The sequence below is a fragment of the Lepidochelys olivacea genome (assembly GCF_965140295.1).
Source record: "Lepidochelys olivacea isolate rLepOli2 genome assembly, chromosome: 5".
NCBI lineage: Eukaryota > Metazoa > Chordata > Testudines > Cheloniidae > Lepidochelys > Lepidochelys olivacea.
Genome location: NC_140415.1, coordinates 101,132,170 through 101,159,357, shown reverse-complemented (window position 1 = coordinate 101,159,357; position 27,188 = coordinate 101,132,170). Strand labels below are relative to the sequence as shown.

Genomic DNA, 27,188 nt, shown 5'->3' with positions numbered 1-27,188 from the left:
CTGTGTGCAAGGATGGCACTGTAGTAAAGGCACAGGGCACAGGCAGTGCTTAATTTGTGCCCTGTCTCCTTTAGGCTTGGGCAGTGCATACCCCTGGCCAACTCTCTGCTGCATCAACTCTCTGGGCCAGACGCATGGGGAGAAAAATGGCTTGAGCCCCAACATCTATTTCATCACCGTTTAAGCACGGGGCACGGTTTGATTTCAAGGAGCTCTTACACACTTGAATCTCCCGTAGGCTGCCTTGGAGACCCTCTGTTCCCCAGTTCCCCGCCCTATCTGTATCTGCCCGAGCTCACGGGGGTCTTGTGAGATTCCCTCATTAATATCTGTGAAGCCCGTTGAGATTCTCAGATGGGAGGTGCCACAGAAGTGAAAAATCTCATGATTACTGATCTGGAACAGCGCGGAAGCACTCTGGACTTGGAAATCCCCAGCTGTTCAATTGCTGCAGGCCAGCAGCCCGCCAGCTTGGTTTCTGAGCCACACGGGGTTGGGGTTGCTTTGTGCAAGAAGGAAAGCTCCAGGGCTGACAAGTACGTGATCCCCGGGAACAAATGCGTGACGCTCAGACACCCCCCCCCCCTCCCCCGCCTCCAGTTACATCCCTGGCAGGGGACAGCAATTCTCAGCTTCTCTTTCCAGGGTTATTTTGGGCTGGGGCTGCGGCAAAGCTTTGGCAAGCCCCCGGTGTCCTTGTTCAAAAAGAGGAGCTAGTTCGCCGCCCAGCGCGCAGTGGAGGGAGGCGAGCGGGCGGCGAGGAGCCCCGGCGTCTCCTCGGCTCCCGGCTAAGTGTCCCCAGGAGTTTTGGAGGCGAGAGCCCGCCAAGCGCGGGCCGGGGCAGGGTGAGCCCGAGGCGGCGGGGGCGGCGCTCGATGCCCAGGAGCTGAAGCGAGGCGAGCCCCGCTCTGGAGGCAGGCGGCTGAGGGGGCTGGATTAAGCCTCGGCGGGCGGTCCCGGGCAGGCCAGGGCGAGGGGAGCCACGTTCCTGCGGCGGGCAGCGATGGAGGGGAGCCCCATCCCGGTGCTCACGGTGCAGACCGCCCCCTACCAGGACCAGAAGCCGACGGGCGGCGGGGGGCTGCGGCGGCCCACGGGGCTCTTCGAGAGCCAGCGCAACTACCTGCCCAACTTCGTGCAGAGCCTGCTCTCCTCCATCGACCTGCGCGACCGCCAGGGCTGCACCATGGTGGTGGGGAGCGACGGCAGGTACTTCAGCCGGACGGCCACCGAGATCGTCGTGCAGATGGCCGCGGCCAACGGGGTGAGCCAGCCCGAGCTGCAGCTCCCAGCCCTCGGCACCGCCGCACGCACTCGCCGCCCCCCCGGGCCCTCAGCGCCCCCTTCCCCCCCGACCCATTGCCCCACTGCTCCCCCGGGCCCTCAGCGCCCCCTTCCCCCCCGACCCATTGCCCCACTGCTCCCCCGGGCCCTCAGCGCCCCCTTCCCCCCCGACCCATTGCCCCACTGCTCCCCCGGGCCCTCAGCGTCCCCTCCCCCCCGACCCATTGCCCCACTGCTCCCCTGGGCCCTCAGCCCCCCCATGCACTCGACACCCCCCCCATTGCTCCTCTGTGCCCTCTGCTCCCCTGAGCTCTCGGCATCTCCCACCCATTGTTTTCTGCTCCCTCGAGCCCTCCCCCTGCCACATTCTTCACTCATTGCCCCCCCATACGCTCTGCATCCCCCACCCATTGCTCCTCTGTGCCCTCTGCTCTCCTGGGGCCTCAGCACCCCACCTCTCTGCATCCTCTCATTGCCCCCTGTGCCCTTGGTACTCCCTACCCTCAGCACCCCGTTGCTACATGCCCTCTGCTGCCCTGTGCCCTCTGAATCCCCCATACCCACCCACTGACCCCCTTGCTTTCTGCATCCCCCTACCCATCCAGAGCTTCCCTATCCTCCCACTGAGTCTTTGGGTCCTCTGGTTCCCACCATCCACCTATTTGCTACAGCCCAGTGGCCTCTGCCTCTCCTTGCCCCACTCCTGGCCTGTGTCATTTGCACTACCAATCATGCCTTGATCCACCCACTGTACCCCATGCCTTCTGCTCTCCACTAGGCACTCGCCCACTGCAGCCTGTATCCTCTGCTCCCCAGCATCCACCCATTGAGTCCTCATGCCCTCTGTGTCCTGATCGTGCTGTTGCAGGTCCATGCCCTCTGCATCTCCTGCAGCTAGGGTTACTAGATAGCAACTGTGAAAAAAATGGGATAAGCTTGGGGGGTAATAGGCGCCTATATAAGAAAAAGTCCCAAAAAACAGGACTGTCCCTTTAAAAACGGGACAGCTGGTCACCCTACCTGCAGCTTCTGTGCTCCCTCCATTCCCTTCTGTGGCCCCTTCCGGCACTCATCTACCAACAGCAAATCCATGTCCTTTGCTCCCCACATGAACCCACTGCACCCCTATGCCCTCCATTTCCCCATGCCGCCTACATGCTGCAGTCCCTTGCCCTCACCTCAGCCCCACATTACAGCCTCATGACCTCTGTCCCTCATGTGCCCACTGCACCTCCTTGCCCTCTGCTCCCTCCACCTTTTGCATTCACATGTCCCCTGCTTCCCCCCGCCGACTTGTGCAGTCCTGGGTACTCCACTTCCCCACCATTCACAATCCCATGCTGTCTGCTTCTTCCTCTGCTCCCCCACCTGCCCACTGCAGCTCTGTGGCTTCCATTCCCCACCCTGCATAATCTTGTCACCACTGCTCCCCACACCCATTCACTGCACCCACCCATTCTTGTGGCAGTCAGGGGTGCTGAGAGCCATTGAACCAAACTGTAAACCGTGTGTATGATGGAAACCACTTCAAGCCGGGGGGTGCAGTAACATCCCCAGCACCCCTAGTACCGGCACCTATGGTGGCAGTGTGCTGTATCACGCGCTCAGTGCCACCAATCTATCTAATCTGTCCACTTACTGCTAGGGTTGCCAATCCTCCAGAATTGGCCTGGAGTCTCCAGGAATTAAAGATTCATCTTTAATTAAAGATTATGTCATGTGATTAAATCTCCAGGAATACGTCCAACCAAAATTGGCAACCCTACTTACTGCACCCCCCATTTTCTCTATGCCCATCCACCAAGAGCATTCCCCAACTACACCCTTTTGACTGTCATCCCTATGCCCATCCACATAGCACATCTCTATACCTTCTTTTGCTCCTTCACACATTACAACCCCTTCATCCATCAGCCTACTGTAGTCTCACTCTCCTTTCCCCCCCGTGTCTGCACTCATCTATGATTTCCTCCTCTTACTTTTCATCCTCACCTCCCTACACTAACCCTCCATTCTTTCCCCCTTCTCCACATACTGCATCTGCCCATTCCCTCCCTTGTCTGCCCCACCACTCATTGCACCCACGTTCTCCCTTTTCTGAATCTACTCTTCCCTCTTTAGCACCCCATCACCACTACACTCTTCTCCCCACTTCTGCACCCATTGCATCAACACTTGTTTCTCCTTATGCCATCCTTTGCCCATCCGTGGTCACCCTTCTCCCACACCCTTCACATATTATACCCACGTTTCCCTCCTTCTTGTCAAAGATCCAAGCCATATTTCTCATCCACCTCTTCCATGTTTAAAAGCCCCCTTTCTGCACATCTCCCCCTTATTTCCCATAGATTTTTGTCTCAAGATGACAAAATGTAGTGTCATGACTTTATGGGGCTAGCTTTAATTTAACTGTAATTTACTACTTTAGTAACAAAGAAGCAGAGACATGCCCAGAAACCCACTTATCAAAGGTAGTAATTTCCTCTGGTTTACCATAGATGGTCTGATGAGCATGTATTGCTTTCTTTGTCTCTAAATGTTATGTTTAATTTTGTTGTGGATTTTAATATTTTATGTGCTGGCGATAAGACAGATGATTTAAAACTGAGAGGAAAACATTTCAGTTGTATTTGGCTTTTCATCATCCCAATCTAGAATGATTTATTTATTTATTATTATTTTATTATTATTGTAATTTGTATTGCGGTAGCACTCAGTTGTCCCACTCAGGGATCAAGGCCCCATTGTGCTAGATTCTGTAATACGTATGACGGAAAGGTGGGCCGTGCCTCAAAGCACTTTTAATCTAATATCCCAGGCAAGTGGTAATGAGAAAAAGGAGCAGTCAGAATTAGAGACATCATATAAGAAGTGGGAAAATGCTTTTAGATGTGGGTGGTATTGAACAGATATTAAAAATGTAAAGGATTGTTACTTTTAATCTGACCTTTTCATATGCATATCTCATGCCTGAGCTGTATGCCTAATGCTGTCTGATATGCCCTTTAGGATGTGCCATGAGACTTCAGCAGGGTAGAGATTTTTGATATATAACCAGGGTGATCCTGAAAAACCACAGAAGCAGTGTTATCATGTCTTTGACTCCTTATTTTAGACTGAGGTTGGTATGGAAGCTGAGAAATGCTTTTTGACTCTGCATGAGGAAATTGAACCTTGTGGAATAACTAAAGATTCAGTAGGTGTATATCAAGTTTGTACTTATTGCAGGATGGATATTTTTCAAGAATGCTCAAGTAAAGTAAGTTGTTTTTCACAGTGAGAGCACTTACATGTTTTGACTTTGTGCTGTGTGTATATCACTATGAAAATAATTTCTTCTCTACTGTTTTTAGTCCTCAATGTATGGGGAAAAGACAAGAGTGGCAAACAAATTATTTATATTGACTGTGTTGCAGTTGCTTGCAATACATTCTGCTCTGTTCTCAAAAATCTCAGAGAAGCATAAGATGATCAATTCTTCTTCTGATGAATTATTTCACATGTACAAATGGGTACATATATTTATTCTGGAGATATCGGTTATGTAGCCCTAGTTAATGTTGCCTTGAAATTTCCACTGAAAGTAGGACTAAAATCCCTCCATTTTATATTTTAATTATTTATTTGACTCTCCAAATTTGTCACAATAACTTTTCAAGAAAGAGTTTAATTTTCTATGTAATCTTTAGTAGTAATTTACTAATTTTGGAAGAGAAAATCCTTTATGAAAATTTTAAACCTGCTTTTCAGTCCTTTCTTTGGGTTCTTTTAACTTTGAAAGTAAACGTTGTACACATTTCAAATTGTACCCAGTAATTCATTTTTACAATATCTCTGATGTGACATTAACATTTAAAAGTTATTTTGGTGAAAACATATTTTAGAAATGAGATTAGCAATCATGAGCTGATAGACATGAGAGATTTTGAAACAGACAGGTATTATGTACAAAGAGCTTACTGGAGGAGGGCTCTGGGCAGCGAGGGATTTTATGCAGTGGCACAGGGAGTATAGGGTGTGAGCAGAACTCTGGGGAGGCATGAGGATGAAAGCGTCTACGGTGGTTAGTCATGGAGGAGTGTGTAGGGCTGTGGAGACAGACGGAACAAGGCTATGGTTAGGCATTTAGGATGACTGCTGGAGGAGAAGGCCGCAGAAAGGAGCTCTCCCTACCATTGCTGCCCAGGTGACCTGTTAGGGCTCCCCAAGCAAGGGAGTCCTGGTGTTCTGAGTCAGGAGCAGGATGCTGCGGCAGGAGCTCTCCCCTGTGTAACCTAGCTGGCCGCGACAGCCCAGATCCACAAAGGTCACCTACCTTTCATTGAAATCAATAGATATTAGGAGCCTAAACACCTTTGTGGATCTGGGTCTAGCTCCTCAAACACTAGTGTGAGCAAGCTAGCACCTTTCCTTTGGGGGAACCAGGGAGCCCAGAGGAGATGGGGGCCTTGAGGCCTAAGGGTCTGACGAACTAGGAGGGTGAGCACCAGGAAGCAGAGGAGCTGGAGGATCAAGGATTGGTGAGCCAATGGTCCAGGTAGCACCTGGGGTAAGCTTCCCTGTTGGCCAGATTCCTGTGTTCCTGTTTCTCTCCCATCCCTTCAGTCTCCCTGTCACATTCCCCATTCTGCTGTCCCTTTCCCACCCCAGCATTCTTTGATCTGGTAAGAATGGCCAGTGGAGACCCAATTTGACAAACTTGCTGTGCTTTGTTGGAGCAGAGCTTCCTTGCTGAATTATGGGAAATTTTGTCAGACACAGAGTTTGCTCTGTTACTGTCGCTCAAAGCTGTGTTTATCAGAGGACAAATTGCTCCTCACGATTCCCACAAATCCTTAGGTTTAAGGTTACTCTGATACATTCCCTGACAATGCAGTCATTACTACTCAAGGAGACCAACAGGTAAGGCTACACTGACATTCAAATACCTTCCTGTCTCCACACACAATGACTCTTCACCTCCAGAGCAACCTTACGCATCCACTTCTTCTAATATCACAGAAAGCTTAATTATTAGTTTAGATTTTTGAGCTAATACTAACAATATGCTGTATACTTTTACAGTGAAAATATGTCTGCTGGTAAAGTATCCTAATCTTCCTGAGGACATAGCTTCTTTTGTTATTATCCATGAAACCAGGGGAGAGAAAGGGATCACTCCTGAAGGCAGAAGAGCTCCTTCCTTGGGAGAGAAGGAACTCACTCAAAGGAGAGGCAGTGATGTTGCAGGGAGAGAAGTGAGTTGCCCCGAGAAGGATCAAAGGAAACCTAGGGACGCCTTGATGAAATTGTATTCAGAGCTTTTACCCAGGCCAGAGTTCCAGGAGGGTGATGGCCAAATTGTGCTGTCAAACTTAGCTTGTATCTCTGCCATGGAGGAGGCACATCCAATCCTATGGTAAATCATGCCTCCGGTATGTAAAATAATAAAAGATTTTCTTTTATCAGCTTTAAATGTGTTGTCATTCCGTGGCTTGGATGCCCCCTTGTTCTTGTTTTGTGAGTCACCCAGCATTCCATCTGTGCGTCCCACTACAGGGCAGCCACAATCTGGCTCACTCAGTGTTGTAGCCAATGTATACTTCTTTTGATTCTGAATTGTGTGTGACCAGAGTAGGGATGGGTTAGCCAGCAGTGGCTAGCTGCTGGTTGTGCTCTTGAGCAGCATGGGGAAGGCCCATCTGGGACTGGCTAGTAATCACATCCTGCAAAGATACCTGGCTGATGGGCTGGATAGGGGGAAAAGAGACCCCCACAGAGCCAGGATGCTGTGATTTGGCCATAAAAGTGATTGCAGGAGCAGAGAGAATCGTGTCCTGCTTTCTGCACCTGCTTGCTGCCTCAATAGCCATGTGAAAGAAGCCGTCTTTGCACTGCTATGTGGTAGGAGAACACCTCGAGCATGATCTTGCTTTCCTGCTTAGTGTAAGGGGACTGTTGCCCCCTTACTAACATTCAGTGGGGGTGTTTTGGTTGGCTAGCTCCCAGTACTAAAAGGGGAACGTCTATGGGAAACCAGGACCCTGAGACTGATAGTCCCCAGGAACAATGGGGAGAGGCCAATGCTCCAGGTCAGCCTGAATAACAGGGCGGGCAGGCTAATCAGAGAGTCAGGAGGCCAGGGAGGTCCCGTCCTCTGTGTGAGCTGGATTTGCCTGGGTCAGACAGAGTGGGGCCGAGCTAAGGAGAAAGCAGGGGCCCGAGCTAAGCTGGGGAGCAGTGCTGTGCCAGATCCAGGGGGACCAGAAAAGCAGCCCAGAGAGAGCAGACCCTGTCCTGGGAGCAGAGCTGCAGCCCCAAAGCCAGAGGCACAGCCCAGAGAGAGCAGACTTGCCCTGGGAGGAGAGCTGCAGCAACCAGAGCCAGAGGAGCCAGAAAAGCAGCCCATGAAGCAGGTCAGTGCTGGGAGCAGAGTCACAGAAGCAGCCTGCAGAGCAGACCTGTCCTGGAGGCAGAGCAGCAAGAGCAGTGCAGAGACAGAGTGGTGCAGCTGGGGCTGGAGCTGGGTGCGGTGAGCAGCTGGGGAGAGCGAGGGGGACCCTGGGCAGCAGGCCCAGCTCAGGGAGACGTCTCAGCCAAGAGGCTCTGCAGGCCAGGCTTGGATTGTAACCCCGACAGGGCAGGGACGACACTGGGAAGAAGGATCCTTCCACTTAGAGCCTGAGAGCGTGAGGCCACCACCAGAGCAAGTGTCCAACCCACAGCATCCCTGCAGCACAGCCAGGGCCTGAGAAGAAGGCCTGGGACTTACAAGGAACAGACTGTGAACTGTCCTGACATTCCAGAGACACTGTTTGTGAAGTTCCCTGCCACAGAGCGGGTTGATGTATTTCCTTTAACCTTTCCCATTTTTCCTTATTCTTTTTAAAATTAATTGTTGATTAAATAAATAGCATTTGCTTTAACTTGTATGTAATGATCAGTGGGTCAGAGAAGTGCCCAGTGCAGAGAGAGTACTCTGGAGTGGGGACACCCTAGCCCCTCTCCTAGGTGACCACAGCAGGGTTGGGGGTTGAGCCCCGCAGGAATCCTGGGCCCAGCCTGTCACACTTAGTAATGCTTGAGTTTAGCAGTTTAACTTGCCTGCCTGCTGCCTTGGGTATTGGTTCCCTTCGTTTGACCCTTTTACCCCACTCCTGTCCCTGTTATTTCATTAATTGTCCCCCAGATTTATTTGGTGTCCAGGTCCTGTGGATCCCCCTCTTAGGCTGGGGGGGGGATCCTTTAGCAGGCGAAGCCTGCCCACTTCCCGGATCCCAATAGGATTACTCTTCGGTAGCCATCTGGCCCGACGCTGTCACAGACCCCAAACAACAATTCAAAGTTGAATTCTTTAACCAGGTGCTAGATTGTGCCTTGGGTATTTTCCAGTTGTCTTTTTAATACAACATTGTTTGTATTTTCCATGATCTTTCATGTAAACCTAGCACCCTGCTGGTACTGTATAAATAATTAATACTATCTCTGCCCCTCGTTGTAGCATGCTGCTTCGCCATACAAAAGCATGGGAGGCCATAGTAAAGGATATGAAAGCAGAGATCCACAGTGTTCAGGACATAATCTACTTGCTTCATGTGTTTTCAAGTTTAATTGACTGAAGCATGTGAGAGATTACTGGGAGAATAAAAAAAATTAAGTGACTCCATGTTAATCTACTGTATTGTCTGAAAATGCACAGCTGCATGTGGTGGCAATGTTTAAAAGTAATCTGGCAAAATATTTGTTAGGGTAGCCATTCTTTCAGCCTTAAGTTTGCTAAAAGTCTGGTCTTTGTCCTGCTGCAGATGCTAAATACAAAATTACAGAAACTAATATGGAATACAGTACAGAGTGTAGTATTATAAAGAACTTTAAATGATTGTAGTCTTGCAGCAGTTGAAATCTTTGAGTGCCAGAGGTACGGTTTTCATGCCATAGCAGTATCAAGTGATGTGAGGGGCGTATTATCTGTGCTTTAATTAGAAATGGGTAAATGAGCACCGGTTTGACTTTTCCAAACCAGATTATTAAATGTCAGGTCAATAAATCTGAGAATCGATTATTTAAAGAGAATTAAATGTCAGTTTAATGTTTGCTTCTGACACACAACAGGCAACATCTGTGACAAGATATGGGTGTGTGTGTGTGTGCGCCTGAAATACCTGGATGAAGAGGCTCCATAGGGATGATTAGTATACGAGTGCTGCTTAGTTCTTCGCAGACTTCAGGCCCTTTTCATAGGGGCACTTCACTCAAGGATTCAAGAGATGAGTTCTTTGTAGGGGGATCATTATTGATATACAGCACAAATATTTAGCTATCAGCACTTGTATATTCACTTCAACATAATTAGTGTAGAAATGAGATGCCTGTATTCAGGGGTGCTGGAACAATTTGTATAGTGGGGGTGCTGAGAGACATTGAACCAAACTGTAAACCCCATATATGATGGAAACCAGTTCAAGCCAGGGGGTGCAGCACCTGTCGATCCAGCACCTGTGCCTGTATTACTTCTTGAGAGTAAGGAATTTACTCAGATTAATGTTAATAATGGGAATTAAAGCATCCATTTCAATGGGAGAATAGAATCTGCAGTGTCAGGTAAACAGAAATACATATAAATGACAAAGACGTAAAAAGATCACACTGTATAATACATTAATTGTGCATTCATGTTGAATATATTTCCTTTGTTTAATATTAAAATAACTTGTTTTTGTGTACAAAAACAGGAAAACACAAAACTTCAGGAATATAGAACTGGATGTATATGTTGATGTAATCTACCCTGATCTGCAATAGATATGCACTCATAGTTGAACACTTCCATAGATTCAGCCTTGTTCTCATGCATTTTGTGAAGTATAATTCCTGTCAACTCCCTTTGGCTTGTATATATGCAACTGTGTTTAAAAGCTGGCACACATCTCTGACAGCTGTAGTTGGAAGATTGAATCATTGCCATAGATGGCAGCCTTTCTACCCGCTTCATTAGTTTTTAAAATAAAGGGGGGAGGGGGACTGAGATGCAAAATAGACAATTTTTAATACGTGTTTTCCACATGCCTCTGTGTTCCTTAAAGAAATATTCATACATAAAGATTGTGGAGGCTAGCAGAAAGTTTGTTGCAATCTGTCAAGCAATTCTGTGTATTTTCTCAAACCCCTCAGTGTTGTTTGGCAGTTGCGGTTAAGTGACAACACCAATATAAGGATCTTGAGAGAAGTGGCATGCTTTCTAAAAGCAGCCTTACAGACCGAAAAGAAGCCATAAAAGGACAGAATCTAATTCAAAACAACTCAGAATATTTCTCTATTTCTGCTTATAATTAGTTGCACGGTACTGGGTGGAATAAAGCAGTAGGTGGTCTAGCAGTAAATATGCTGGCCTTTCCTCTGGCAAACCTGGGTCTGAAATGTTTATTTAGATTCTGGTGGTTTCAACTCGTCTCCTGGTGGATGAAGTTTTTTAGCCTGTCTGTTTTCTAAGGGGAAAAAAAAGCATCTGTCAAAAATCAGGCAACAATAAGTGGAAGCTATTTTGCAGGGCAAAATGGCTTCCTTGTTCTGTCCCAGAGGGATTGTATTTCAGCAGTTAAGCATAGGGAAAATGGAAAGTGTTCGTGAAGCAGTTTGAATTCCCAAACTGTTGAATGAAGGAAATGATAATATAGCACCTTTCACTTGAGGATCACAGAATGCCTTAAAAGGTGGGGAAAGTACTATACGGCCATAAAGTAGCTTTTGTCAGTTAGTGAAACATCCGTTTTGTTTCACATTGAGTGAACTAAAAGGTCCAACCTGGAAAAAATGTACTTTTAGTACTGCCCTCTATAGTTTGTTAATCAGCAGTGAAGTGATAGCATTTCAAATGATGGCACTTGGAAGAAGACTGTTTTATTCTGCCATCTGAAAGAGGTTGCAGGGGAGTCCAGCAGTGATGCAGTTAATTCAAAGGCTGATAGCGTCTGAGAGAATCCCACAAAAACAAATAGATTCATGTAACTCCAACAACATGCACCAATGACACTCACCCTAAGGTTTAGGAATAAATAAAGTTGTGTTCTCCCACTCTCTTGCTGATAGCACAAATGACCAGCTGTGTTTATATGTAGTACTTGCACGAAGTTCCACATTTGTGAAGGCTGATTTTAATTACTCCGTTTTAGGATCATGTATGGAAGGACTGATCTCATGAAGCTGGAATAGAAAGCACGTTGTTCAAAACATCTATTAAGCAGATACAAAATTCAGTATCATATTCATATTAAATGCACATATACTGCTTCCAGTATGGCTGGTTAAAAACAATTTTCAGTTGAAAAACTGTTTTTCAACAGAAAATTGGGATTTTAACTAAATGAACATTTTCACAGCTAGTGTCTGCTTTCATGGAAACTTTTGATTTTACATTTGAAAAAAATGAAAATCTCAGCACATGTGGTTTTTTGTTTTGTTTGTTTGGGGACAAAAGCGTTTGTTTGTTTTTGTTTTCATCAGTATTTTCTGCAGTTCTAGTAGGGTAGATATGTATTTTGTTAAGGAATAAAACACTCCTTGAAGACTTTCTATAGTTAATAATCACAACTTTGACATCTTTTTTCTTCCCCTGCCTCCCCCTCCCCCAACAAAAACATGTACGGTCTCCATGAATATCAGCAGCATAAAATTGTGGGGGGAAATGTGAAGTTAATATCCAAATCAAATCTCAAGATGGAAAGATCAGTTAATCAAATGTAATGTTCTGAACAGTTTAAAAGCACAAAGCTGTGATGGACAGTGAAAAAGAAGTGTCAAACCACTTGTAAGAGTTGAAAAAAGTATCTTGTGCTTAGTTTAGCTGTTGAACATTCCAATTTACATAATCTGTTTTTTGCTAAAATAATCCACAGAAGCACACGTTAGGTGTGTGAATTTCTAAGCCTTATCAAAGTACATCTGCACAGATTTTATAGAGTTGAATGGTCCCAGCCTGTTGAACTGGGTCCAAAATGAATGAAGAGTCAGGGTTTTTCCACCTTCTACAAATAACTGACCTATCAGCCAGTAGCAAAAGTTGAATTAGCATCCAATTATCTCTGTTACATTCCTCAGAGAGTTCAAATATTCCAAGATACAAAATTCCAGAGTGCTTGGCACTAAAAAGCTGGGGAATTTTTTTTCCCCAATGTGATATATAACCAAGGATCTCTGCTGAAAGAATTTCAGGCAGGACCAGAGTACAGGAAGCAAGGTTCCTTATGGAATACAGTGTATCCAACATCTGTAGTAGAAGTGACTTGCTATCCTGCTCACTTTACTGGTGTCTGATACTGTACCATGAATTACAATTCCCTATTGCAGCTCTAACTAATGCTATTGAAAAAGAATAAAGACATGATGGTGCCCACAACTTTGATTTGAAAAGCTGTGACAGCTTCATTTCCCATTTAATCATGAATTTTCATTTAAGAAGAAAAAGAGTACTTGTGGCACCTTAGAGACTAACCAATTTGTTTGAGCATAAGCTTTCGTGAGCTACAGCTCGCTTCATCGGATACACGAAAGCTTATGCTCAAATAAATTGGTTAGTCTCTAAGGTGCCACAAGTACTCCTTTTCTTTTTGCGGATACAGAGTAACACGGCAGCTACTCTGAAGCCTTTAAGAAGAGACATTGCTTCGTATACTTTTCTCACAACCTTCTGAGGTTCATTACCTAAAACCAGGGTTTGTTCAGAAGGAAAAGTCTCACTAGTACTAGCAACCTTTAAAGTGTTTTGGACTATGCCTCTCAAATGTTTTGGGGGTGAAATTCTGGTTCCAGGATTTCAGCCCTAGTCTTTTGCCCATTCCGTCTGTCTACCTCTCTTTTCTTCTTTAATTTTTCATCTCTATGAGTAAGTTTTCCATTACTTCCTCCATCAGAACTTCCTGTGGAAGAATAGACTGACTGCTGGCTTGCCCCTTGTGGCTGGATTTGGTGTAGCAGTTCTGTGTTCTCTAGTGCCCCCGCCGACCATCGCTCCAGTCCTGCGGTGGTCTCTTGTCTTGTGACTTGGCCCTCTGCCCAGGTCATATTTAAGTCCCCACCTTCCAGGGTAATGGAAAGTCAAACAAACAAAAGTCCAACAAATAATTCCCAGACCTTCTGTCAGGTGACTCTGGACTCAGTCGTCACATCCTTCCTCTAGGCTTGGAATTGTCCTTCTCTCCTTATGTCAGGTGGCTTTACACCACTTTACACCACATCACACCTGCCCTCTGTTCTCCACTTTCTCTATTCCTCTCCATATGCAGCACTCTCCATTTTTTACCTCTAGGCACTTCTGTATAGATCTGGTTGGAAAATTGAAAAATGCAGTTTCAGCAATTTTTTGTAGGAAAGGTCAGTTTTGACAAATTTCTTGACACAATTTTTAAAAAAAGTTTCAGAAGTGTTGAAACATACCATTTTAACATTTTTTGAATCAAAATGTTTGGTTTTCTCATTCAAACATAAAAATATGTTGAAATTTATTGAAATGAAACTTTTCAATTGACCTGAACCAATTTTGCCCTCTGGATTTTTGGTTCATGAACATTTTTGAAATGTTGACTTTTCATCTTAATTCAGAATGGGAAACATTTCCAAAATTCTGAAAATGTTTCATGAGATTGGAGAATTGTTTCCCACCCAGCTCTAGTTCTGTACTCTCCTTCCTTCCTTCCTCAATCACTCAATCCTACTGTACCCCACATTCTCCCCTTTGTCTCTCCAAAATTCAGTCTTCCATGCACGTACTGTGAACTGCCATGCAGGGAGAGGGAGCTGACAGGGCCATGACAGTTCTTTCCGCATGGAATGGTGGGCAAGCTAAGGGGGGCAAACTAAGGGAAGCATGTCTCCTCTTCTGTCCTTCTCTGCCTTTAGAGTGGGAGGGAAAGGGAGGGGAGAGGGAGGCAGGTGAGGGAACAGATCTTAATATAGAGGAGACAAGATAAGGGACATCTCTACTTCACTGTATGCTGCTGCTGCTTCCCATGCTGGTAGGAACGATGGGAGCCCCAGGAACTTCAATTGCTCCCACTTCAGGCAGGAGACTGGTGAGTTCCCATTTCAGCAGCTAGTTAGGATAGGTTATTTATACTTTCCCCAAGCCAGAGAAGGGGACAGGAGACAGAGCTCTCCTGCTTTTAGCAGGGGAGGGGGAGCTGTACTCCCTTGTACTACCTCTTCTTTCAGAGAGACACTGACTGGCATTTTTAAAATGAGTCAGTTTAAAAAAAAAATCAAGCTGGCAACATCCCTTTAATGTTCTGCATGCAAATGCCTCATTATTTGTCTGTGACATTAACCTCTTCCCACTGATTTTATCATCTGCCTGTTTTCCGTTGAATAGAACTCTTTTATAAAATGCCTGTACATATATTTATGATTGATTCCTGGATTATATTTCTAATGAGCTGAAACTGTGGTGTCTATCTAGGAATGAGAATAAGGTTTTTGAAATTGTAACCTTGGGGTGGATTTTCAGTTAATACTGACTGCGTTGAGTCCATGTTTAATAACTGCCCCCTAAAAAGTTGTTGTATTTTAAGAATGGACAGGAACTTCTTGTGTTCAAAGATAGCTTGGGGTTCACACTCTTTTCAGCAGGACTAGCCAAAGAGTGACCCCGCAGGCCAAATGCAGGTCACTGTGTTCTACAGCCAGGGCATTGGTGTCCTTATCTTCGATATAGAGGTATGACTCACAGAGATGTAGGCCCTAGCATGCCATGATCTCCTTGATCCAGCTGAAAGGCCACTTCGTGAAAGGCAGTTGCTATCTGCTCTCGATTATGCTAATTAAAGCCCCAGCCCTGCAATCGGATCCACACAGTTGACGTTTGCACTTGTGTGAGGCCCCATGGATTTCCTTGGGGTTCTGTGTAGGTGCATAGTTCTGCCTGTGTGAATCCAACAGCAGGAGTGGGGCCTAAATATTGTTCTTGGCAATGGCCAGTGTGACCCTCCAAAGTTTGGGTGTCCCTGCTTTACTGTCTACTTAAGACCAAATCCTGCTCATAGACTGCAGTGGAGTTACTCCAGCTTCCCAGCTGTGTAACTGAAAGCAGAATTTGGTCAATAGTGTCTAAAAAGTCTAATTTGTACATGTTTAGGTATAAGTATGCGATCCAAATAATGAAATAGTCATGCAAAAATACTTTACAATTTGTGTAAGTTAATTAAGTATTTCAGCAAATTGCACAGGTGAAGTTAATGAATTTTTACTGAGGGTTACATATTTTTTAAGGTGAAGGTCAAATTCAGTCTTATCATGTATTAATTTAAGTTGTATCTTTGAAAGAAATATTTGTTTGCTAGGAGTTGCCAGTTTGACTACATATGGCTACTTCACACTGTAGAATTCAAAACATTGTCTGTCATCAGCAGGGGTCTAACAGATTTAACTTCCAAAATTCTTAGTTATACAGTAGTTGTTCCAGAGCTAGCTTAAATACTGGCATTATATGTCTTGCGCTTCCAGCCACGTTGGGAATTGAGTCATGTTTCTATATATTAGATATACATATATAGGTATAATTATTTAGCAAGTTGATATCATTCCGAGATGAAATGCCAGCATCACTCAAATGTAATTAGACTTATTTTTCTGGTTCATTTAGATTGGAAGATTGGTTATTGGCCAGAATGGCATCTTATCCACACCTGCTGTTTCCTGTATTATCCGAAAGATCAAAGCAGCTGGCGGAATTATTCTAACAGCTAGTCACAGTCCTGGAGGACCTGGAGGAGAATTTGGAGTCAAGTTTAATGTTTCCAATGGAGGTAGGTGTTTTTATAACACATTACATCACTGTATCTCAGAAAGGTAGAAATACCTTGTGTGATGGGGCAAGGCCAGATGGCTATGGAAAAATAGTGAGAGATAGATCTATTAGCTCCAGGCTAAACAAATCCCTAGTACCAGGATAAGTGAAATGGCAGCTGCTCCAGGTCAATTAAGACACCTGGGGCCAATTAAGAACTTTCCAGAAGGCAGGGAGAAGGCTAGGTTGATTGGGACACCTGAAGCCAATCGGGCTGGCTGAAACTAGTTAAAAGCCTCCTAGTTAGTCAGGTGGGTATGCATGTCAGGAGCTGTGGGAGGAAGTTGCGCTGTTGGAGAGGCTGAGTAGTACACACCATATCAGGCACAAGGAAGGAGGCCCTGAGGTAAAGGTGAAGTGGAGTTTGAGGAAGTGAGGGCTGCTATGGGGGAAGTAGCCCAGGGAATTGTACATGTTTCAAAAAGGTCAGTTACCATAGCTGATATTATTAGGGTCCCTGGGCTGGAGCCCGGAGTAGAGGGTGGGTCCGGGCTCCCCCCCCCCCCGCCACCTTTGTCCCCTGATTAATCACCGGGACTGGGAGACAACAGAGACTGTGCAAGGAAGGATAACTTCTCCTCACCTCCCTCGCTGGCTTATGATGAAAATGGCTCAGTAGACTGTGACCCTTGTCTCTAGAGAGAGAAGGGTTACATGCAGGGTCACAGTGAGCCTCTGAGGCTAGCAAAATCCACCAGGAAACGCGGGACCCACGGAGGCAAGGACAGAGCTTTGATAAGGATAGCCAGATTGTTATAACTATTTGTTTTCCTGTTATATGGATTTTTCAGTGTTAGTAGAATGCTAAATAGTTTTCAATATTAGGAGAGGTTTTGTGTATATATATTTTTATATGAAAAAAAATCTAATATGTCCTGAACCTACACCTCTCAGTTAGTTCAGCTCCCTCTGAAGTCAATACGTGTTCTATGTACAGAAGGGCTGCTGGATTTGTCATCCTGTTTTTTAGACTGTACTTAGTCTGTCAGTGGATGTATGATAGGCCTGCCAAATTCATGGCTATAAAAAATGTGTCACGGACCGTGAAATCTGGTATCCCCCGTGAAATCTGTATAATATATGGTAAAAGCACACAAAAGACCAAATTTCACAGGGGAGACCAGTGTTTCTCAAATTGGGGGTCCTGACCCAAAAGGGAGTTGCAAGGTGTCTCAAGGTTATTTTAGGGGGGTTGCAATATTGCTACCATTACTGCTGTGCTGCCTTCGGAGCTGGGCAGCTTGAGAGCAGCAGCTGTTGGTCTGGCGCCCCACTCTGAAGGCAGTGCCCTGCCAGCAGCAGAGCAGAAGTAAGGGTGGCCATACCATACCATGCCACCCTTACTTCTGCGCTGCTGCCTTCAGAGCTGGGCATCCGGAAAGTAGCAGCTGTTGACTGAGGGCCCAGATCTGCAGGCAGCAGCGCGGAAGTAAGGGTGGCAATACTATACCATGCTATCCTTACCTCTGTGCTGCCTCTGGTAGTGGTTCTGCTTTCAGAGCTGGGCTCCTGGCCAGCAGCCGTCGCTCTCCAGTTGCCCAGCTCTGAAGGCAGCACCGCCGCCAGCAGCAGCACGGAAGTAAGGGTAGCAGTATCGCAACCTTCCTGCAATAATCTTGTGACCCTGCCCCACAACTCCTTTTTGGGTCAGGACCCCTACAATTACAACACCATGAAATGTCAGATTTAAAAAACTTAAATCATGAAATTTATGATTTTTAAATCCTATGACCGTGAAATTGACCAAAATGGACCATGAATTTGGTAGGGCCCTAGTGATAGGGTGTACCAAGTCTACTCTGCCCCCTGCTGGAGGATTTGTCTCCCTGGCACCCCTCCTGCTTAGAAAAGCCATTCCGTCTCAGGTACCAACAAGACTGGGTCCTAGAAGGGCTGGGAGGAGGACACAGCCAATCAGGAACCACCAGTTGAAATTAAGAGGGCTTGCCTGCATTACCAAAGGGGAAGTAGTGGGTGAAGCTGAGGTAGGAGAGGAAAATCTCAGTCCTAACACAAAGCCCCAGGCCTGCGTCTGGGCCAGGGCCTAACCATCAGACTGCATCTTCACTTAAGTGGTGCAACAGACTGGGTATTTTGTTTTGAAGTTTAAAGGGCCAGGTGGCCAATTCTTTGAGTTTAACTTTAATTTCTTTTTAGAAGAGTACTGAAAACTTGCAGCCTGAGACACCTTGCTCCAGGCGAGCTATCACTCACTTTATGGAACTTAACATTATGGAGTCCTATTCTACTCACATTTCCATCATACATATATTGGCATTTGCTTTAAGGTTGGGAGTTTCAAAAGCACCTAAGGGACTGTGCCCTTGTCTTCCTGTATGGGAACAAACTATATTCTTATAAGTACATTTAAACTAGTATAACTTCACCCACACAAAGGGTTGTACTGCTTTAAATACACTGGTACAGTTAAAGTGATATAATTTGTGTGTAGACAAGAGATGAGACTTTAGCTAGTACTGTCAGTCTAGTCCCTCATTTTCTTAAGCATGGACATTCACCTGTAAAGATCATATTATTACTTTGTTTTATGCTTCCATAATACATCATAACAATGATTAATAATACTTTGTACTTTATAGTGCTTTTTCATCTGAAAATCTCCTATCCTTTACAAAAGTGAATGTTGTTGTTAGAACTGGGCAAAATTTTCAACTGAAATTTGTTGGCAAAAAATGCAGATTCGGTGACACTGAAGTGATTCATGAATTTCTGTTTGTGGCGAAAGAAAGAGGGAAATTCTGAAAAAGTCAATATTTTGTTTCAACATTTGCAAACATTAGCATTTTGACTTTTCAATTTGAAACAACTTCTTGTTTAGAAATGTCCTTCAGTTTTATTATAAAACCCCCACAACTTTTAAAAATGCTCAAGATCAAAATGAAATGTTTGTGTCAGTTAGAATGAAACATTTAATTTGACCTGAAACAAATGTATTATTTATTTATTTTTGAACTGCCAGCAAGCTAAAATATCAGTTTGTTTACCCAGCTTTATTTATTATCTTCATGTTCAAGGTGGGGAAACTTAGGGCTTTTCTACGCACATCAGTTGCATCACACTAAAAGTGTGATGTAAAACCAGTTCAACTTCGTGCATAGCCCATGTCTGAATCCCAGAGAGGTTAAGTGGCTTGCCTAACATCAGACATCAAGTCAGTGGGAGCGTCAGGACTAAAGCACAAAAGTCTCATGCCTTAACCACTGGGCACACTGTCTCAGCAAACTTAAATCCTCTCCCCCGAGAATCTGCTTGACAGATGCGTAACAGTTGGAGTTTTTTTCTTTTGCCTGCTTTGGTATTTTAAGGAAAATCCATATAGTTTATTAAGCTTTAAAAATAAAACTTTCCTCAAGAACAGATGAGACAGACCAATTATTCTCATTAGTCAACAAGGGCATAATAAAAAGTAATAGGCTTAAGTTGCAGCTGGGAAAATATAGGTTCAGTATTAAGAAAAACTTTCTAACTATGAGAACAGTTAGGCAGTAGAGCAAGCTGCCAGGGGAGGCTGTGGTATCACTTTAGCTGGAAATATTATCACTAGACACCCATCTATCAAGAGTGATTTAGGACTAATGAAATCTGTCCTGACTCTCCGGAGGGGTTGGAATGAAATGAGCAGAGGTCTCTTCCTAGCTAAATGATTGTATTATAACAAGAAGTTAAGCAATCATTGTCTGTATTGCTACCACAATCCCTTGTAGAATATTGTGCATTACACTTACCTTATGTGGCATGATTGATACCCTAATTTTATGGCAAAGCTGCACTGAATTCAACAACATTACTGGGAATGGTGTGCAATTAGAAGTAAAAGAGGTGTATGAAGGTGCTGAAGCAATGTCTTTAAGGGAGCAGAAAGAGTCATTTTTCAGAGCAGAACTATGCTTTAATATTATAGATTCATAGATTTTAAGACCATAAGTGACCATTGTGATAATAAAAACTGACCTGTATAAAAAAACAGAACCTCACCTAGCAATTTCTGCATTAAGCCCATGACTTCTGTTTGAGCTATAGTATATCTTTTTAAAATATACCTAGTTTTAAAAACTAGCAAATCAGTTAATATACAATTGCGATGTGAATTATATTCTTTGATTAACATGTTTACTCCAGATCAATTTGTATGTTAACAAATTAAGGAATTTTGAATTTCTAACACAAATGTGTGTTGTTGAACAGTCAGAGATGTTCTGCAGGTAAATGTTACTATAAAACTGGTGAACCAAATGCATTTTTTTAAATTTAGGCCAAAGGGCAATAAGGTTATTTAAAACTCTCAGATATTTGAGCTTCATACATGTGTCAAAATTGAACTGGGTTGGACAGAAGAAGAACATTGCACTCTGCTATCCTGGACCTGAATTTACTTTTGACTTTTTAAGCACATCTTTGCAGCATTTGCAAAAATGGATAAGCAATTCATGAAATACCAGTTTTATTTCAACACGCACATTGAGATTTACTGAAGAGTATCCATGAGTGGCAGATTTCTTTAGCAATACATCCAAATGATCATGGCTCCCCCCCCCCCCCGAAAATGATTTATTTGTATGATGTTTTTTATTAGTAAAAAAAAATCAGAAAAATATATTCTGGTTTCAGTGTTCTATTTCTTACAGAAACGTATTAACTCTGTGTTTTGCTTTAAGTGGAAAAAAAATCTGTATTTTACTCCAGCCTTTTTTTCTGGGCTTATTTATTTTGAATCAGAGCGATTTGCAGTCGATTACAATAGAGAACAGATTCTTTTTGTATTTGGAAAGTGAGCCATTGTCAGATAAAAGCTTCTTAATGTTTGTCTTCCAGGACCTGCCCCAGATACTGTTTCAGACAAAATCTATCAGATCAGCAAAACCCTTGAAGAATATGCCATTTGCCCCGATCTCAGAGTTGACTTATCTCGGCTGGGAAGACAAGAATTTGATCTGGAGAACAAATTCAAACCTTTCCGAGGTACCAGTCTGTCTTTTTATCCAAGTTGTATGCTAAATCCATAGATTCTGTTTATAAAAAGAGTTGCCACAGAATGACAATAATGTAAGTATTTAAACAGTGCTTAGATTATTCTTCACAGTGCCTTAAAAACATTAATCCTCACAACCCTGCAGAATAGGTAAGTAAATCTCATCTCTATTTTTACAGATGGGGAAATTGAGGCAAAGAGTCCTGTGGCACCTTATAGACTAACAGACGTATTGGAGCATGAGCTTTTTGCCACTTTTACAGATCCAGACTAACATGGCTACCCCTCTGAAGCTTGAGGCTAAGAGTTGGTGTATTAAAGCCCCAGTGCAGCAAAACACTGAAGCACATGCTTAACTTTAAGTGTGAGCATCCATTCTATTATGGTCAAACACATGCCTAAAGCAATTTGCTAGATAGGCCCCAATTCAACAATTCTAAGTGCCAGAGGGACACTCTTATAGCCCCAGCTAGAGTGTTGTTTGACTACACTTCCCCCCCCGAAAAGGTTCATGCCTGAGAGCTGTGGCATGCCCTCCACTCTCAGACTCCAAATATGGAGGTGGTTCAGCACCACATGAGATCAGGTCTAAGTGTACTAGTTAATATCTAAGGCATTGATTCGGCACATGCTTAACTTTAAGCATGAGAGTAATCCCAATGGCCAAGTTGGATAGGATGTCCTGTTGTTAAACTGTTCTGTAAGTTATGAAGGAATGAGACATTTGGCTTGTGTATGGGATACCTGTACAGTTCGGCCTGATGTGTTAAATAAGTCCCATTCCCTAGATGGGTCTTGGTGTGTCACATACAGCAGCATTTCCCAGTGGGTCATGGGAATGTTTTAGGTGAGCTGCAGGCCTAGTGCACTGGGAAGGCCCCCTGTGTGGGTGTGTTTCAGGGCAAGCCCGCCGGCACCCACACTGCAACAGCAGGTCTTGTCCCCTGGGGCTGCAGTCTGGACATGGCTGCTTGGCGCACAGCATTGCAGTGCCAGTGGTGCCAATTCAGATATTTCTTGGGGGAAAGGGGAGCAAATTTTCAGATTGGAATTTAAATATACAATAAAAAACAACTTGATGGACAATTTTTGAGTACTTCTACATAGTACTTCAAACCAGTTAGCTTCCCATTGAAAAACCACAGAGCATTAGAAACTACAGAGGAGCGCCACAAGCCCCTGTGCTCACCCCTTTCTGGGACCCCGCCTTTCTATATCCTTCCCAGAGCCTCATCTCCCTTACCCCCCTCCCAGCTGGCTTCAGGCTTCCTTGAGGGAAGGAATTTTAGGGTCTTCCTCTCTGCCCCACAGCCAGGCCTGCTCCCCTGTGACCCAGGGACCTCTTGGTACTAATGGGCAGAGGGCACAGTGGTGCATAAGTGTTACTGGGATCCCCGGGGTCTGGGTATCTACATACTAATTCAACAAAGAGTGTCACAAAGTCTCTACTGAAAGCCTGTGTCACATTGATCATCATAATCATTAGAAAATGTATGTAGGGATAATATGGAAGGAGTTATGGATATATACGGAAGGTTATGTTCTTAAGGTCAGTGACTTGGGGCTGGTCACCAAAAGGTGATTAGTCAAGTTTTCTTTCAGGAAAGAGATTGTCTGTCTGTCTGTCAATTAGTAAACTGCGTACTATATGGTTCACAGTGGATGCCCATATGCAGTTTGAGCTAAATGCTAATGAGGGGATTGTGACATCTTCCAGAGAGGGAGTTTACAGAAAGAAATAAACCAGCAGGAGGGATCTATAGTGAAAAATATGGATTTTTGGACTATAACTATAGGTACCCCGGCTCACTCTGCATCCTTCACTGAGGGGACAGGCAGGGCTTGTTTTATGGATGGAGGATCACAGCTGGTCTAGCTGTTTGTTGCTGGGAGAGAGACTTTGAGTGAGCTACCCTTTATGAGATAGGGAAATGTCTTGCTAGTTAAGTTTAGCTCTCAAAAGCATGTGTGATTTTATTTTATATGTAACCATTTGTTTCCATTAATTCTACTTTCTTTGTCTTAAATCTCTGTTCTTTGTTAAATAAACTTCCTGTTTTTACTATAAACAATGGAGGCATAATTTAAGGTGTAACTGGTGCATAATCTAAGGTGTAACTGGTAAGAGAGGGTGTATTGTTCCCTTTGGAGCTGATCTGGGATTGCTGTGAGTGGTCCAGTGGATCAGGGGTGGGCACTCCAGGGGGATGCTTTGAGGACACAGGGATTGGTGTGTGCCTATTGCTAACCTGTACAGAGGCCAAGGCAGTGCTTGTGTTACCAGAGGCTAGTGCTGTTGGGAATAGACTCACAACAGGCACAGACAAGGCTTCCTCACCCTAAGGGGAGGTGCTAGGGAGGTACCTCACAACCCTGGGTACCCCCGGGGAAGCATCAGAGTGGCATAGTTGGCAGGATCTACACTCTGTTTGCTAGTTAGCTAAGGATCATGCTCCAGGCACTTTATATACCAAATAATACAGATACTGAGAGATTCACTCTTGCGGAGGTTGCAAACAAATAAAGAAAAAGGTTATGGTTTCTTATTTTCAATTTGTTTATTTTGGGCAAAGGAAACGGCACAAAAGAAGGACAACCCCCCTTCTGCCATACAGCCAGTTCTGCTCCCCACCCTTCCTCCTCATCTCCGGGAGGGAGTTGCTATTGTAACAGGCAGTAGTGCATGGACAGGGCATCTTTTCCCCAGTGATGGCAGCACAGGCTCCGTCTTCCCCCCAGCCCCATGCTGCAGCTCCCTACCTTCCCCACCCCTCCATCACTTGCCACTGCAGAGTGAATGCAGGGCAGGCTTGATTTCAAATGTGCCCCTCCTCTGTACTGGGCTGGGATTAGTGGTGCCAAGGCAGAGGGTGCTGCCTTCGGGTGGTTGGTGCCCCCTTGGCAGAGTGAGGAGAAAGAGCAGGATGCTGGCTTATAATTCCCCCACCCACCCCCCCAAATTTGGACCTTGGGCAGTCAGATAAAAAGACAAATTTCAGTTGGTGGGTTGCCTTTTTCTCGGTGTCGTTCTTCTCTAGGATGATCAATACCTTCAGAGCTTTAAGACCAGTCCTGTTTAGTTTGATCCATTTTTATTTGTTGATGCCAATGGAAAAAGTTGGCAAAATATATTTTGAATATAAAACAAAGTTTTTATTTCTAAGTATTGTATTTTATTGAAATACATTCACAGTAATACAGACCCTTAATACATTCTGGTCCTGCAGTTCTTAAGCAGGCAAAGCTCCATTGATTTACACGGGAGTTGAGGCCTTATCCAAACCCCATTGAAATCAATGGGAGTCTTTCAATTGACTTAAGTAGAATTTGGATCAAGCTTTTGATTCCAAGGTGTTGCATGATCTGGTCTTGTTTAGTGTGTAAATAGATGTTTAGGTGTCTTTGGAGAGAGGTTAGTGCTCAGTTTGTCCGTCTCTCTATGTGATCAACTCTAGTAATTTCTTCTATCTCCCCAGTTGAAATAGTGGATTCAGTGGATATCTACCTCAATCTGCTTCGAACTGTCTTTGACTTTAACATGATCAGAAGCTTGCTGACTGGACCCAATCAGCTTAAAATAAGAATTGATGCCATGAACGGAGGTAGGACCGTGAGTCTCTGTGGCAAGAAAAGTTAAAACATACCCAATACTGTAAACTATTTCAGGGTATTTTATTATGATGTTGTGCTAATATCCGCAAAAAGAAAAGGAGGACTTGTGGCACCTTAGAGACTAACAAATCTATTTGAGCATAAGCTTTCGTGAGCTACAGCTCACTTCATCGGATGCATGCACTGCTGTAGCTCACGAAAGCTTATGCTCAAATAAATTTTTTTAGTCTCTAAGGTGCCACAAGTCCTCCTTTTCTTTTTGAGGATTTGGTTGATCACTGTAGCAAAAACAGCTTGTGGAATAAAGGTATCACAGTGCATATTAAAAAAGAGAGAACTTATTAAAGGAATGTGCTCTCTTGATAGTAATTGTTCATTGCAGTCTATATATAGCATATTTGTTCAGACATTATAATGTGGTTTATAAATCATTGCATATTGTGTTTAAAATTACAAGATATGGACCTTTTATGTAATTGAAGGCTGTGAATAAGAAAGATATACTGTGTGTGTGGAGAGAGGGACTTTTTCATCTTTAGGTGACTAACTCAAATCTGTTGCAGGATTTTAGTGAATTCATCGCCGTCTGAATTTTTATGGGTTCTTTATGCACAGTTATAATAAACATTATGAACATACCATTACAATTTACATTAATTTGTACTCATTGGTCGTCTCAACAGAGGCAGAAGGCTGGATATGGCGACTGAACGACCTTCTTCAGGTCAAGGTGCAGGAAAGTTTACACTGATGTTGTTCAGTAGATATCAAAAACCTTGGGATTTATTTATGATTCCTTTAATGAGCATTAAGCTTAAAAGATTGTTCTCTCTTTATTTAGAAGAGAATGGTGGAGAGGAGCAGTTTGACAGGTGGCTGTGCATCACGATCACTAGCTAATAAATGCAGTTTGTATTTTTAACAGCTCCATTTTCATTTTAATATTTTTTTCTGGGATTTGATGGTAGGGGATTTGGCATTAATATTTAATAATACTCAAGAGATTTTTTCAATACAAATTCCGTGGCTGAGGAATGGAGTTTGTAAAATTTTAGTTACTGGTTTAGATGGTCAAACTGTGCATAATGAAAGTGCATCAACACTAGGAAAAGGTGGCTTTTTATCACATTAGCTAGGATGTGATGACTAACGTGGTAAAATAATGTGGACAAGGCAATTATAATTTTAATGTGTGTTATCAGCTCAAGGTAAACACTCCCAATGTGCTTGTTCCCTTAATATTTACCTTGCGTTGATAACACATGTTAAAACTACAACTGCTTTGTCCAGGATTTTACCATGAGTTTGTTACTATGCATTAGCTAACACTATATTTTTTCCTAGTGAAGACAAGGCTGAAATATGTATGATAACTGTGTGTGGTTGACCAACATAGGGGATAAGAGCCTACTACTGTTACCAGCTAACAGAGTTACTTAGTAGCAAAAGCATGGATGTCTACTATCTGAGCTAACAGAGTTCCCACTGATAACCCTAGAGGGAGGAGGGGGAATTACACAGTGTTCAGTGAAATATTTGTTTTTCTGTCAGTTGGTATGACAGAGATGTGTGTGCAATGCGAATGCACTAGTTAAGTCTTCTATTAAGTTTCCATGTTGCTGTGAATATTGGAATTTGAAGTGTGTATGCTCTTGAAAATCGATTGCAAATTCTTTTTGTAGTTATGGGACCCTATGTAAGGAAAGTCCTGTGTGATGAATTAGGAGCTCCTGCAAATTCTGCAATAAACTGTATTCCTCTGGAGGATTTTGGTGGGCAACTTCCTGACCCAAACTTAACATACGCAACTACCCTGCTCGAGGCTATGAAAGGAGGAGAATATGGATTTGGAGCTGCTTTTGATGCTGATGGAGTAAGTATTACAGCCAATCTGGGTTTTGGATCAAGGATGTCATCTTTGCTATTGCATCTGTTAGACATTGAAGCATAATAGGCCCAATTTTGAGGATGCAGTTATTTGCATGCACAGATGATAGCAGTTGTTCCCACAAATCACGTCCAAATGATATCATTTGTGCCCTCAGTTGATTGCCCCTGCAAATTTGTAGGTCAGGCTGAGGGGACACTAAATATTTGGCCCAATTTGTCTTAGTCTCCCTCATTTACATATGCTGAATTTTTTTCTATCTTCGTAACTGGCAACTGAATGAAGTTAATTTTGGCTGAGATTCTAAAATTCCTTTTGTGCTTCAGCTAAGTGAATTTTCTGCACTTAAGACAGGCACTGAATCACAAGCTCTGTTTGTTTTTGTTTTTTAAATCTTGTGTTCTTACTACCAGCAATATAAACAGCAAAGTATTATAGCAATAACTTGGTGTCCTCTCAAGACAGGTGTATATGTGGTGAGAGAGAGGTGGGGAGGAAAAGGACAAAGAGGCTATTGAGGTACAAAAGCTATATTACTGTTGTCAATATTCAGTTGATACAAATTAACTGCCTGTCTCTGGCTTGTACATATCATCAGCAAA

The 27,188-nt window shown here is 43.9% G+C and overlaps 1 protein-coding gene across 2 annotated transcripts in view; it reads left to right on the top strand.

Moving 5' to 3' along the window:
- The first annotated feature begins 612 nt into the window (after nucleotides 1-612).
- PGM5 (phosphoglucomutase 5) overlaps nucleotides 613-27,188 on the top strand; it is a 106,370-nt gene continuing 79,794 nt past the window's right edge. The window contains exons 1-5 of one of the 2 annotated variants that reach the window (XM_084629096.1): nucleotides 613-1,264; nucleotides 15,893-16,055; nucleotides 20,930-21,076; nucleotides 24,563-24,688; nucleotides 26,381-26,571. In XM_084629096.1, the coding sequence (XP_084485222.1) occupies nucleotides 1,004-1,264; nucleotides 15,893-16,055; nucleotides 20,930-21,076; nucleotides 24,563-24,688; nucleotides 26,381-26,571 (888 nt within the window). In that variant the 5' untranslated portion in view covers nucleotides 613-1,003. Of the gene's footprint in view, nucleotides 1,265-7,469; nucleotides 7,680-15,892; nucleotides 16,056-20,929; nucleotides 21,077-24,562; nucleotides 24,689-26,380; nucleotides 26,572-27,188 lie in introns of those variants that run through there. The other variant, XM_084629097.1, reaches the window with a different exon arrangement.